General features: G+C 33.6%; 1 protein-coding gene across 3 annotated transcripts in view; it reads right to left on the bottom strand.

Moving 5' to 3' along the window:
* Nucleotides 1–962: 962 nt before the first annotated feature.
* The window catches only part of LOC106474720 (casein kinase II subunit beta), a 22,700-nt gene continuing 8,360 nt past the window's right edge, over nt 963–15,302 (bottom strand). For all 3 annotated transcript variants that reach the window (XM_013935409.2, XM_022403019.1, XM_022403018.1), the window contains exons 2-7: nt 14,732–14,838; nt 8,338–8,440; nt 6,569–6,684; nt 5,562–5,637; nt 2,363–2,552; nt 963–1,298 (exon numbers count right to left, since the gene is read on the bottom strand). In XM_013935409.2, coding sequence (XP_013790863.1) covers nt 1,190–1,298; nt 2,363–2,552; nt 5,562–5,637; nt 6,569–6,684; nt 8,338–8,440; nt 14,732–14,803 — 666 coding nt within the window. In that variant the 5' untranslated portion in view covers nt 14,804–14,838 and the 3' untranslated portion in view covers nt 963–1,189. The remainder of the gene's footprint in view (nt 1,299–2,362; nt 2,553–5,561; nt 5,638–6,568; nt 6,685–8,337; nt 8,441–14,731; nt 14,839–15,302) is intronic.

Raw genomic sequence — 15,302 nt, 5'->3', positions numbered from 1 at the left:
TACAATGAACAAAAATGTTGTTCAAATAAATTCTCAATGTGAGAAAGTGTAGATCAAGTGTAACTCTTCATTCATTTCAAAGGGATTGATATTTCTTAATTTAAAAATCAAACGTTTTTCCACGCATTCTCTTTGTGTTACAGTGGATGAAGCAAATATGAGTACAAGTATGGAGTACTAAGTAATATGTAAATATATTGTACTACTATTTTCTGAAGAAACAAGTAATGAGTTACTTCAGTCATGTGCAACACATTGTGATGATTCTTAAGAGTTTTGGGCTTGTTTCTTTTTTCTTAAGCAAAGTTTACAACAATTACAAAAGTTCTTAGGCATTTTTTTTTTTTTATAAATTTACCACAACTTTTGCACCAACTGGCAAATAATCTCATGAACAAGGCTCCAATCTGTTATACGTTCAGGATTTTTTTTTTTTGAATTTAGACTTCTGTGCAGACATTACACATTTTCAAAAGTGCAATAGATTCTCAAATACATAAAATAAATATAATCTACTATATTAAGTTAGCATTTCTATTAAAAAAACACCAAAAAATTATTTGAGGGACTTCATGAATGAAAATGTTGTTTTGAGTTAAAATGCTGATACACTACACAAAAATAACTAATAAGGCCTTAACCAAAATTTTTGAAAATGTGGTGGCTCCAGGGATAGAATCTCTAGTAGAGAAAGTGACATGATATTTGATATTAAGTTCAAAAACATGTTAGAAATAAAGCGGTATATAACATTCATAAAGATTAAATTTATAATATATTTTACGTCTGAATAACAATTAAGTTTCTTTAAAATGAATTACTTTTTCATTTTGAAAAAAAGATTAAAATTTAGGGGAAAAAGCTATTAAGTTTTGCAACAAAAGTTTCAAGTCCATTAAAGAAACTATATCAATGAAGTGCACAATATATGTGTATTATGTATAAAAAAATTTCAACAAAAATAGGTTTGGTTTTAAATACAATTTTATTAGCATAATGCATTTCCTTGGACATTACTTAAATCTTCTATTAATAAAAGATATTATAACCAGTGATTAGACAAACAACTGACACCTCAACGGGATTTGTAACATGGAAATTCTGTACTGTACAGTATAATATTTTTGCTTAAAAATAACTAGAAATTAAAGGAAGTATGCGTATGAACAAATTAAAAATAAAATATATATCAGCGTTTGCCATTATTGTAGCTCATTGTTCGAACTGGAGCCTTGAAATTAGCAGCTGCTTTCTGCTGTAACTGGTAAGCAAGAGGGTGGATCTTGAAACCATACAGTCTGGAAAAAGCAAAAATTAGAATTCTTAACTATGACAAGAGAAAAAACATGCTATTAATGTTATCCCATATTTAAACGTTAATCTATTATGAATGAAATTATAAAAAACAACTATATTTTATATATATAACTGTGTTTACTGTGTAATAAACAGCTACTGTAAAAATGAATATTGTGATGAAAAGTGGTCAACTAGCACTATCAAGAACAACAAAAAGTTTATAAATCAAACTGTTTTGCATCATGTGCTACATTCATTACAAACATGAAGATGTATTGTGAATGTGAAATAGCCTGAATAAAGTTTAGTCTAGTATAATGCTAATTTTCTCTCTCCAAAAATTAAGATAGTCCTCAAAGCACAACTGAAATTAGCCTTTAAGTTAGTAGAATTGTGCAAAGCAAATGATGCACTAATTTTCCATGCAAGTATTTCAAGATTCCAAAGAAAATAACTTACTTTAACAATTAAATTTTCATTATATTTTTCTTCTTTTCTCTTTTTGTTGTAGAGCTTTATTTCAGTATCAAAATACATAATTAAATTTTATCCTCAAGGTTGTTAGAGAGAGTTAAATTGTTTGTTTGTTTGTAATTAAGCACAAAGCTACACAAAGGGCTATCTGTGCTCTGCCCACCACGAATATCGAAACCCAGATTCTAGTGTTGTAAGTCCGCAGACATACCGCTGTGCTACTGGGGGGCTGAGAGTTAAATTACAGAGCTTCATTTTGAGAAATTAAACAAGTTATTTTGATGGTTTTTAGATCTTGTTAAAATAATTAAACTTTATGATTTAACTATAAATTTTGTGATTTTCTTACCCTATCATCTGTAAATTCTCCTATGTTATGATTTTTTTTCCTAAACTGGTGTTATCGAAATATGTTTTTATGTGATCAATTTCTCAAACCTAAACATAATTCAACTGAGTGTAAAAATACATAAAACTACTTCATAACATAAAACTGCATTCATTTTAATCAATATGTTTGCATCAATAAACTACAAATTATACAACTCAACATTTAGAGACAACTGAAGCAATTAGATGGTTTGCATACCGAGGAACAAACTGATTTGTGGGACGCTTAGGTCTGTATTCTGGATGTACCATAAATAACATGTGTGGAAATCCTGTTCCAAAGTATGCTCCATCTGTGTGGTGGTGTCGAGATGACTTAGGATTATAGACATCCATACATTTGGGGCAGTACAGCTTGACCATTGCCTCTCCAGGAACATCTGACAAACCTTCAAGATAAACACAAATAGTTCTCAAATGTAGCTACTGCTGATAACTAAATAAAAATTAAGTTTTCAAGCATTAATAAAACAATATGAAACTATTCAATTTTATTCTTCACAATATAAAACAAATATATTTATGTAGATCTTGTATTTAATGCAAAAATAAACATATTTCAATCTGTCTAAAATCAAGACAGTTTGATATCCAATATGAAATTACACATGTATAATTGTACAATTCTGTAAACTAGTGGTTCAATGGCTTCACAACTTCTAATGCATCTACAAGTTAGTGGTTCAATGGCATCATAACTTGTAATTCATCTATAAATTAGTGGTTCAATGGCATCATAACTTCTAATGCATCTATAAACTAGTGGTCAACTGGCATCATAGCTTCTAATGCATCTATTAATTAGTGGTTACATGGCATCTTAACTTCTAATGCATCTATAAATTAGTAGTTCACTGGCATCATAACTTCTAATGCATTTATAAATTAGTAGTTCACTGGCATCATAACTTCTAATGCATTTATAAATTAGTAGTTCACTGGCATCATAGCTTCTAATGCATCTATAAATTAGTAGTTCCCTAGCATCATAGCTTCTAATGCATCTAGTAGTTCTAATAGTCCATAAGCAGAGATATTCATAACTATATCTTACTCCTTTCAAATTTGCCAGAATGAAAAAGAATATCTGGAAAACAAATCAGATATGCCATGACAGTAAACTTCTTGCACTTAAGAGCTGCGATAAAAATTGTAAAAATGATGTGAAAGAGCAGTACATGATGATTCTCTTCATGCCAGTGATGTATACATGAACTCTGATTTCAAATAATAAACCCTCAAATTTAATTGTATTATGAACATGTGAATAGTCATTCTGGTGTTGCATATCTTGTTAACATCAAACCAATCACAATACCACAGAAATAAACATTTAACAAGTAACCCACCACCCCCTCAGAAAAAAGAAAAAATTCCATAGCCATGCAAATGTATAGAACTTTGGAGAAGTGAATGATTGCAACTTCTGTTTAGAAATGTGCTTTTTTTTTTTGACAAATTTCTTGTGGATTCAGGACTTTGTTGGTTATGTGATCACAAATAACATACAAATAAACTACAATTGTAAACAAATATAATGTTAAATATTGCAATTACTCCCATTAAATACTGTTGACATTTCTTCTAATTTTAAATGGAAAAGTAGTTATTTCAATCTTTTTTTTGTCAGTTCTTTGCACTGAGTAGTATATAAACAAATCAATCAGTACCATATTTTATGGCATATAAGACACACCCATATTTTAGCAAAAAATATTTAGGAAAAAAAACATTTGAGTGTATCAAAGCATTTTTCTGTCCTTGAATGGGATTCTTATAACCAATAGAAAGAGCGCAATTCACCATTAGTCTCTCCAGGGTAAGGAGATGTAAGTAATACATTATTTTTCTAATGACAAGAATATTTCCATTGGGGTTTGTTGTGAATATCAGTGTCCCCAGCAAGTAAACTGTTCTGGCCTGATGTGGCAGTAAGGAATTGAGCAGTTTAAGAACTGTTGCATGTTACAAATAGGCACTGTAGTAGACAGTAGTGTTCATGAGAATTCAGAAACACTTAATGCTTCACTATGAATAACCAGGTGAACTGCTCTGCTATACTGACACTAATCATCTTGGATTATCATAATCTATTATAAATCCACTCATATATTTTGCAAATTTTTTTCATTAATTATAAGCCTAATCATATATTTTTTGTAAAACTTAATTTTTATATTTTAATCTACAGTTGTCTGGGGAAAGACTACACAGAATTTAATTATGGGGAGCAAAACTGAGAGATGCATTTTCTTTAACTTCACATAATATACATAGGATGATTTTTAGTGGCTTTACTCAGGAAAAAAAAAGTGTGTCTATATGCTGTAAAATATGGTAATTTGAGGGTTAAAATGAAAAAACTACAAAAAATTAATATCTTTAACAAATTTCAAGTACTTAATTGAAGACCTTCAGAATTTACAAGAAATTAGAATTTGCGGTTTATTACCACATCTCTTCAATAACTTAAAACCAAACAATATCTTACTATAAACACATATTTTGAAATTATGTCAAGCATAAATGAACACCCAGACACCCATACATTAAGGAGATTTGTAGTGGATCCTCTTGTTAGTAAAATCATTATGCAGTAGATTAGTTTCCCAAACAATTTCAAATTATGTTATTGAAAAAATTAATCTTTCAACGTGATTAAAAGTTTTATTCACATTGACTATCTGAAGCCTCAACTTTGACTGGTAGCCAGTTCATGATTCTTGCCACAGCTGGGAGCTGTCTTTAAACTACTATCTTTCTAACATATGTTTTAGATGATGAAATTATCTTACAATTGCATAATGATTTTTAATTCACGTATCAATATACACATCAGAATGTTAAATAGTTTTTCTTTTCTAATACGTTTTGAATAACATGCTTACAATGGCCTGTCCAATAAACAGCTCTAGAATTATTATACTAGTTTGTTTTATTTTATAATTAAATGGTATTTTTTAAGTTTATAAATTCATTAAATAGTAAATTATTATAGCAGATTTGAGAAAATATAAAAATATTAATACTCTGTGGATACATTAATGTAACTTCAAACTTTTTGTAATTTAATTTTTAAAAACTTTGAAGCTTAAACAGTTAAAAACCTTTACAATTTGTGACAATGTTTTTAAAAGATATTTCTATATCCAAACAAACAAATTTGGTAAAGACTTTTACTATAAAGTTTAATTTTACATGATCAATGACAAAATTGAAACACAAGGTAGAGAAGTAAATACAAGTAATGGATATTGTTCTATATAAAATTCCTGACACAAAGCTCACACAGTAAGTTCTAGATAGAGTGAAGAAAAAAATTAAGTCTAGTACATAAAATCCAAAAGTTAGGCAGTAAGGCATATTTCAACTCTAACACAGCTTGAAGCTAATCTTACCAATTGGCAGCATTGGTTGATTTTCACAATAAACACGGGGACAGTAACCAAAATCACCATTCTGGTATTTTTCAATCTATATTTATTCAAAAAATAAAAGAAAAATTTCAAATGTTGTTTACTCACTTAATGTAAAACATATTTTGAAAGTTTATTTGTGAACACAAAGCTACACAATGGGTTATATGTGCTTTGCCCACTGTAAGTTTAAAAACCCAAATTTTAATGTTACGCCTACAGACTACTGACCCATAGAGTGACAATTTAAAACATAACTTTCATAAAAAGTCTATATTATTAAAATCCCAACTTGAGTAGGTAAATATTCATTTGATGTATATATAAATAAACCAAGAAATGAAAAGCATAGCACACACCTCGCAACAAAGTATATAAATCATACCATACGAAAATTAAACCTAACCATAAATAAAAAAAAAACTCATTTTAGTCTGATGAATTAAACACAAGGAATGACATTTTAAAGTCTCATGATTAAGTCCAAAAATGATATTTTGGTAACGTAACACCTCCCTTTGTAGGTTTACTATCTCACTGTTATGCTCTTGTACCAGAAATATGCCTAATCTTTTGACTTATGGTTATATCTTTTGGAAATTTTTATTGCCAAACACAAAATATGTTCATTTTTTATATTAAAAAGAATTTTACTGAACACTTAACATTCTATAAAAAGATGTTACTTCTTAAATAAAAAAGACATTTAAATGTTTCATAAAATATATTTAATATAAATTAATATTTTCATCTGTTTAAAACAGACAGAAGAATTAAGTATTAAGTCAGACATGGTTTTGTAATCACAATAAATATTTGACTGATAGTTTGGATTGTCGTATTAAATTTATATATGAAGAAAATAAAGTAGCTTTAGCTAGTTAAAGTCAAATTTAGTAATTTTATCTGCAAAATAATCATAAAAATTAGCCATAAAATCCAGAAGGATAAGAAAATAATAAATATTTACAGAATCTTGCTGACTTTACCATTTGAGCAATTCCTCGATTTGTTAGAATGTATCTGGCATGAATAAGACCATACAGCATTTCAGCAGCTTGCTCAATGAGATCACTTTGATTGGGATTATCTTCCAGTTCATCATCTATAAAATATATATAGCATTATGCAAAAAATAAATAACCAAAATAGGGTTTAGAAAAGTACACCAATTTTTATTATTTCCACTATAAGGGTGTGTACTTTGGGATGGCTTGTCATATAAAACCAAGTCCTCCAACTTAGCCACTGTTACACTATGTTTCTGTGTACCCTCTACCAATTTTTTCTCTGCTTCATTGTTCGAACAATAAAACAAAGCCGTCATCCAAATTTCTCATTCTTATGTAGTCTCATCTGTTTCTCTCTCTTTATCCTACAGATTCTGCCTCTAATTTAATCATTTTACTAATGGTGCCTTCACTTCTGCAATCTGGTGTCCAAGAAGTTTGTTGCCAATCAAAGTTTCTTTGATACTAAATTGTGAATGATGATGAGCCAACAGCTATTCAGCATAAGATGAGGCTTACTTTTTTACTTTCCTATATTTGTCACTTTTAATGTGCAGTTCAACAAAGAGCTCTTCAAATAAACATGTTGTAAACAAAGGAACACCAAAACTTACCCTTGTTATCAGTAAAACTCCTCTTTCTCAAGTCCAATCGCATTTTTATACAGGGTTTGCTCCAATAATAAAATAAGCTATGACTTAAAACACACAAGAAACTCTGAAAAACTGCAAATGCAATTCATATGATAGTGTACCATAATTTCCAATGATTATTTTAAAAGAAAAAAATATTTTAAAAAATCTTATAATTATGCTCTTTAAAAGAAATTATACCTATCATGCTTTTGGAACACCAAGAAAAAGTTTTTGACTTGTACCAAGTTAACTGTAGACACTTCACATAACAAGGGGTGGATTTCTTCATTATTCCTTTTGCTTAAGGTTTAAGTAACTTTCAGGACTTTCTTCGACAATCATATGTGAATAAAATCAAAAACAATACATAATAACTAATAAAGGTACTAATATTTTGCTATCCAATATATGTAAATATATTTCATATTACATTCTTTTTCATTAAGAATGTCAATAAATTATGCTAATATTTATGGAGTAAGACTTTTTAACTAAATAAGTTTAGGTTTGTGAATAATATTGTGGTTTTATGCCAAATTCATTATTCAGTATTATACAGTGGACCATCAGTTTGATGATGATGATATTACATGTTTCTTTTCACTGAAGAAAAGAAATCTGTAACATAATCGTGAGTGTTACACCTAACTGGAAAGTTAATTTCTTAGTTTCAAACACTCTTTTACCATAAAAGAGAAAAATGGGTGTATGCATAAATAAAATCTATATTAAAATGTCATTAGTGTATTTTTTCTTTGCAAAAATATGCCTAAATATGTATTTTTTATAACTAAGGAGATTTGATATTGTGATATTGCATCACTATATAATATTTTCTAAAATTTTTCAAGTCTGTATAATTAAAGTAGAAAATATCTTGGTATTGTTAGCATAGTTTATTTTTTCATTTTGGTGAAAGTTACATTGGCCATAAGATTTATGCAATACACAAAATATAAAGCATTAATATGTAATCAACTTACCTGCTTTTCAAGTAAAGTTCAGCACATATATATTTTTCATAGTTAAAATCTTACTTTTGTTAATATAAATAACCATATCAGATAAACATTGTAGTTTACATCAAGGATGATTATAAATACTTGAACTCACCTGGCTCAAGGTCTAAAATCATGTCCAGCGCTTGTCTATAATGAGGAACTTGTTCACTTAATCCTGTTAAGTTGAACTTATCTTGAATGTAATCTTCATCAACCTAGACAAAAGATGGAACTATACTCAGTTATATATTATACAAGAAGCATGTGTGTATTAGCATATGGATAAAAAGTGACTATTTGATCCTTCAAGGCTGTCCCTACACACAGTCATCTACTTCTACGAAAAAGTAAAAATTAAACACCCCATTATATTTTAGGAAATCATCAATTCCCTTCTTAGCTCTTGTAAGGTGACAGACAGCAGCCTATACTAATCTTATGAGCAATTCATTTCAGACTAATCACTGTTGGAAAAATAATACTTCTTAACTAGAGCCTTGCATTTTTACAAATCTTAAACTTGTGTCTTCTCATCCTATTGTCTTTAGAATTCAGCACAAAGAAATATGATGCCTTTCTTCTACTGATCCCCCCAGATAACCTTGTAAACTTCAATAAGATCACCTCTTACCCTTCTTATCTCAACAGAAAGTAACTCTTCCATCTTTGAAGACATCTTAGCATCCTTCCTGGGAACTCTTTACAAAAAGTCAATATCCTTTCTTAAATAAAAGGATCAAAACTGTACACAATATTCTAAGTGAGGACTAATCACAGATTTGTAAAAGAAAATTACCTCTTTTGCCTCATAATCAATATGCTTAGAAATAAGTCCTAAAATCCTATTAGCTTTTCTAATAGCAACAAAGCACTGCCTCAATAGCTTAAGTGGCTCATATACTTCTATGCCAAGTTCCTTTTCTTCAATTTCACTACTGAATGAGTTTCCATCTATATTCAACATGTGATCCAAATTTTGATAACCCAAATGCATTAACTTCAACTTACTTATTAAACAATGTCAAATTTAATCAAATTAATCTCCTAATATATTTTTTAATGGATAGTATTTGGTGAAGAATTGCCTAGTCAGGAAAAAAGATAAACAGAAAATCATAAATGACATAAAATATAAGCAAGAATTTTTGTAAAATTTAAAACATATACTTGGATAGAAAACTTGATTTAAATAATGCTGAAGGATATAATTTTCCTATGCTGAAAATGTATTACTAATAGGTACTTACCTCTACTCACAAGATTAGCTTATTCTCGTTCAGTGCTGCCCTCTATACGTAAACATTTTCTTTACACGTGCCACAAGCCTTACACTCCCCCCTTGTTGGAATTACTATATTCCAAAATGTTTTCCATGTAAATCATGTAATCACTTATCCAATAGTAGCATAATATAGTCATGTGACGCATGTAACTCCTTCTACACTTCTCTACTAAATCTTCACCTCGAAGTTTGGCAGAAGGTGTAAGCACTGGAAATGTGGAGAGGAAGGGGGGGGGGGAGTTTGAGAGGAGGTAAGTACTTATTGGAAATACATTTTCAGTATAGGAAAAATATAACTTTTGATGTAGTACTTACCTCCTCTCACATGATTACCTAGAATCCCACATTGAGAAGGAGGGACTGGTATGAGGGAATGAAAGAAGCACCTTGAAAGCATCTGAAGGATACTCCAGACAAGAGAGAGAGCTCCAAAGAGGGGAACCACACCACTTCTGACCCAGGCATACTCTTCACCCATATGTGAAGTGTGTAAGACATAAGGGTGGAAATGGAGAGGTGTAGAGTGGTTATGGCACGGCAGACCGTACTCAGTAAGTCAACTACATGAGAGTAAGATGAGGATCATACCATCTTCACCTCAAACCCAGGAATCGGGAATTATGACCCACACCAATTTCTGGGTATGACACGAGGTATACTTTTTGCCCATATGTTAAGTGTGTTAGACATAAGTATGGAAATGGAGAGGTGTAGAGTGGTTAGGGCATGGCAGACCATACCCAGTAAGTCAACTACATCCAAAACCTCCTCACAGGGTACCTACATCCACGTGAGAGTAGGATGATGAATACCGTTTTCACCTCAAACCCAAAAATTGGGGATTATGACTAATATCTGGGTATGACACGAGGATCATCACTGATCTAATGATTGGGAATCGACATCTAGTATCGAAGGATGTCAAATGCATGGAATCCACTCATGTGAGGACTTGTGGTGATTGATTCACTCTAATGTAAAACATCTTAGCTGGGTACCGACATCCATGCAAGGGTAGGATGAGGTCTCCCAATCGATGAGATGAATTGCAATATTGACGGCTCAACTCCAGTATTTATGTAACTGGTATCAGGAGGCCACATCATCCCTTAAGGAGATAGCTAAATTCCAGTGTTTGTGTAAATGGAATCAGGAGGCCACATCATCCAGGAAGGTGAAGGCTCAACTCCCGTGGATTTGGAATTGGTATCAGGAAGCCATGTCACATGTCAACCAGTAAGGTGATGGCTCGACTCAAGTAATTGTGTAAATGGTATCAGGAGGCCACTTCAACCAGCAAGGTGATGGCTCAACTCCAGTATTTGTGTAAATGTAATCAGGAGGCCATGCCATCCTGTAAGGTGAAAGCTTGACTCCAGGGTTTGTGTAAATGGTGTCAGGAGGCCACATCTTCCAGTATGGTGGCAGCTCAACTCCTCTGGAAGCCATGTCACACAGTAAAGCAATGGCTCAACTCTAGTAGTTGTGTAAATAGTATCAAAAGGCCACATCTTCCAGGAAGGAGATAGCTAAACTCCAGTTGTTATGTAAATGTTATCAGGAGGCCAAGTCATCCAGCAATGTGACAACTCAACTCCTCTGGAGGCCACGTCTCATCTACACCAGCAGAACATCACTTGCCTACTCTCAACTGAATGGTTCTGACCCTTTCCTTATGGAACTCATTCAGGAGGTTGCCTCCATAGTCAGTCACCCCAGTAGCTTGGAACTGGAAGGTGATAAGGGCTACCATAATCCACTCATGGAAAGGAGAGCAATATTGCGGTAGAGAGTCCAGAGGAATGACATCACCGGAGACAGTGCAATGGGTGACCATGAAACCTTATTTTGAAAAGCAGACCATACTGAGTCATTCACTTGAGGCATGGCAGGGATGGGCAGCAATACCCTTCTGCTTTACCCATGCAGACCCTGGGTGATATGGTTTGGGACAGCTATTTTTATGAAGCAAAATATCATGAGGTTATGAAACATCAAGCGATCTTGAGGAACACCCAATCTCGACGGTAAGTGTGCAAAACCATGGAAAATAAAGTGAGAGTCAACATGGCTGTAAAGTGCAGATTTAGAGTTAAAGAATACCTCATCAGGCACTACTCACCACAGAGCAGGATCCATGTGATAAAAAGAGATAAAGGCCTCTGAAAGAAATAAAGTATGAATAAAACTTACCAGTTAGAATCACACTGAAGTCTGGAGAATGGCCACAGGTGGTAGGTGAAACCCCGATGAGGAGTAAAGCATAATATGATGAAGATAGTGGGAGATGAACGTACCAAGAGTGGTCCACATGCCAGATTGTAGAATCTCCACCACACGACAACAAAGAAGAGAAGCGAGGGAGAAAGTGAGATGACAAATTTCATGGGAGGAGGCCTGGAATAAGGTATGGGAGGAAGAAGGTAGGAAAGAGTAGGCCAAACAAACCAAAAAGCAGACCCAATTAGTAAGGGTATAAGGTGAAAGATCACGAAGGGAGGAGGACTGCCAAGTCAATTGCACATACCCCAAAAGGGAGCAGTAAATGCCACATAACAATGAAGGGCCCTGATCAGACACAGCAGCCTATGTGGATCTGGTCTACGGTAAAGATGGGATATAGAAGGAAGGGAACTTAGAGAAAAGGATAAACAACCCTCCTGAGCTGCCGAGGTCTTAGGGAGAAAGGTATGATCGGGATAAAGGAGGAGATAGGTAGGATAATAAAGGGTATGTGAAACATCAATGGCATATAAATCCGACCTTTGACATCCACAGGCTAAGAGTAGGAGGAAATATGTTTTAAGGGACACGAGGAAAGTGGTTCAAACTGAGGTAAAGTAAGGGCATGGAGGTTGGACATCTGGAAGGTCGATGTATCCAGAAGGAATGCATGAGCATGCTAAGAACAGGGGAAAGAAAGATCTCATGGTATAAGGAAAAATGAAAGGTATGGGATAGGGCTGCCCAATATCCGGAAAGTGAAGAGAGTGAAGACCCATGGTTGAAGAGACAGGTTAGACATTCTACTACACAAGCCACCAAAGGCTTGTTAGCAGGAAACTACCTGTTAGTAGAACAACAGGAGGAGTATACTTTCAAGGAAGAAGGCCATATGGAATGAGCTAACAAGGAGGTGATTTGACTTGAGAAACTGGATAATCTTGCAAAGGACCAGACAAAATTCAGGTGTGAAGATGCAGGACATGGAGATTGGAATGTAGAATGTGTGATTGAGGATGATGAAGAAAAAGAGAGGGAGAAAGCAGAACAGGGACAAGTGGCAATACAAGCAGACTTTGTAGCCTTGGAAACCAAGGTTGTACTTGCCAATAAGGAGCAATCAGGAGGATCCGACAAGGAGTGCAGTAGACAGAAGAAATCACCCAAGGAAGCAATCAGATGGGAGGGTACAGATAAAGATATTTGTGTGACTAATCCTGGCTGAAAGCATTGACTGCCAAAGCATGTGGACTCGTACCCACAGGGTAGTCACTGGTACTGCTGGCAATGGAGGTTGCATCATCAAGGAAATTAATGAGAAGTATCCTGATTAGAAGGAACAGGTAAGGGTTGGGAGGATGAAGAAACAGGAAACAGGAAAAGGTGGCATATGAGGCTCTGATCAAGAGAAACAGGCTACAAAGGTCTTAAGGGTTGATTGATGATGGACCAATGTAACCCGAGGCTCGATAGTGTCAGGGACTGTATCAAAGATGTATTGTCTCAAAAATGGTGCAAGATGTAAATCCCTGAGATAGGTTGAGGGTAAATTGACCTGTGTCAAATCTTCATCCCGACGTATAAGGTCCCAACAGCAAAGAAACCACATGTGTAACAACAGACCCGAGGAAGAAATATGGGCTAAAGTAGAGGAGAGAAATGTAAAGATACCTGCAGAAAACCCCTCAGGATTTTATGTGGTGAGCCTTTAATAGGAGATGTCTGGAGGAAAGATACCATAAGAGGTTGATGAGGGTAAGATGTAGGTGAGAATATTAGGCATGAGTAAGACTAACATTAGAATCGGGACCCACCCCCCAAATAGGTAATAAAGACCCTAACCTAACAATTGCTGATCTAAATATGGATAGTCTGCACAATGGTAAGAAAGGACAAACTGATCAGAAGTCCTCAGGGGCACAGCATACTGATTGCCTCACTTAATTGTGAGACAAAATGATTCGCATGTACCCAAATATCAGAGGAGAGACGGAAAACCAAAAATGGTTGGGAAGCTTGTTCATGTAACAAGGAAGAACGAGGTGAAGAACAGATAGGGGAAAGGAATAAAACATTACAAGCCTGAGACACAAAATCTGTAAAGACTAAATTAGGCCTAGGTGATTCCTCAAGCTGCAAATGGGAAGGAACAGCAAACTAAGGAGGCAGGAAAAGATGATCAAAGTCCTCGTCATTCTGAACAACATCAGCCAATAGAGGAGGAGCCTGGGCGATGTCAGGGGAACAAAGGTTGACCTATGTAGCATTCAATCTCCCAATGTATATAAAAGCAGAAAGATCCATCATTGGATCGCCCACATCTGAGGCCTGAAAAATAACACTGGTCGTTGGTGTGACCCCCAAAGTGGTAACATGAACCTCAGAATTCATAGCACATGAAAAAAATACACAAATGTCGAGTGCAGAATTAAAGCAACAAGAATGAACTCGTATAAAATAAAACAAAGTCAAAAGAAACTACTTCCTGTTAAAAAGCTACTGTTTGTCACACTGGAAGCACAAGGCACACAAAAGAGTACATCTGAACTCAAATGCTGCTAAATGAGAAGTGAAGGATTGGTAGAGGAATGTAGAGGGAGTCACATGCATCATGTGAGCATATTATGCTACTATTAGGTAAGAGATGATGCATGAAGAAACATGTTGGAATATAGTAATTCCAACAAGAGGGGGGGGGAGCTTAAGGCTTGTGGCATGCGTAAAGAAAAAGTTTGCATATAAAGAACAGCACTGAATGAGAATAGATAATCTTGTGACCAGAAGTAAGTACTGTATCAAAAAAAATGAGCTGTTTCACAGCTTCATTATGCACCAATGCCTTTAATACAATATTTAAAAAATGTATGTGTATATATATAAATTTTCAGTTGTTTTTGTGCTCACTTTCTGAAGTGCATTCTAGTTTTAAAATGTATACATTTTCTCCATTTCTTGCAAAGAGATTTAATGTTTTATTATCATCTTCAAAAATGAGACTTACCTCACAAAAGAATTCATTCCCACGAAGCCCACAAAACCAAGAAATCCATGATACTTCTTCAGAAGAACTCATATTAAAGATATTTAGTACTGTAATATCTAGGTTTCCTTTAGTAGAAAAAAACATTTATTTAGTGTTGGGTTCAAGAATTGGACTTTTATCAAAAGCTAAAAAAACAAACTATATTTTCCTCATGTACAGAGTTATTATACTTGTAAACACTATAAAGACAAGCAAATAATTGTAAACTTTTCACAATATGAATTTTGCAAAATAAATTGAAAGTTAACATTTTCTCAAATCAAAAATGTATTTCCAATAATACTTACCTTTGCCCATCCAAGCACTGGTCTGATTTTTTTATCATTTGCTCCAATCTTTTATACCCCACTTAACTCTCTCAATATTGGCTCAGTCAATTCGACTGACCACATGACCTTTTCGTACTCATTAAAGTCTTTGTAGATTTAATACTTATAACTTTAAATATAGTGTGTATATCTTCACAAAATTTGGCAGTCTTTCAGTTAACATTACAAGACTTTCACATACCAAAATAATATTTTTAGTG

The sequence above is a fragment of the Limulus polyphemus genome, unplaced genomic scaffold (assembly GCF_000517525.1).
Source record: "Limulus polyphemus unplaced genomic scaffold, Limulus_polyphemus-2.1.2 Scaffold7594, whole genome shotgun sequence".
NCBI classification, from domain to species: Eukaryota; Metazoa; Arthropoda; class Merostomata; order Xiphosura; family Limulidae; genus Limulus; species Limulus polyphemus.
Note: the sequence above shows the minus strand (reverse complement) of the source record. Positions and strands in the feature narration are given on the sequence as shown.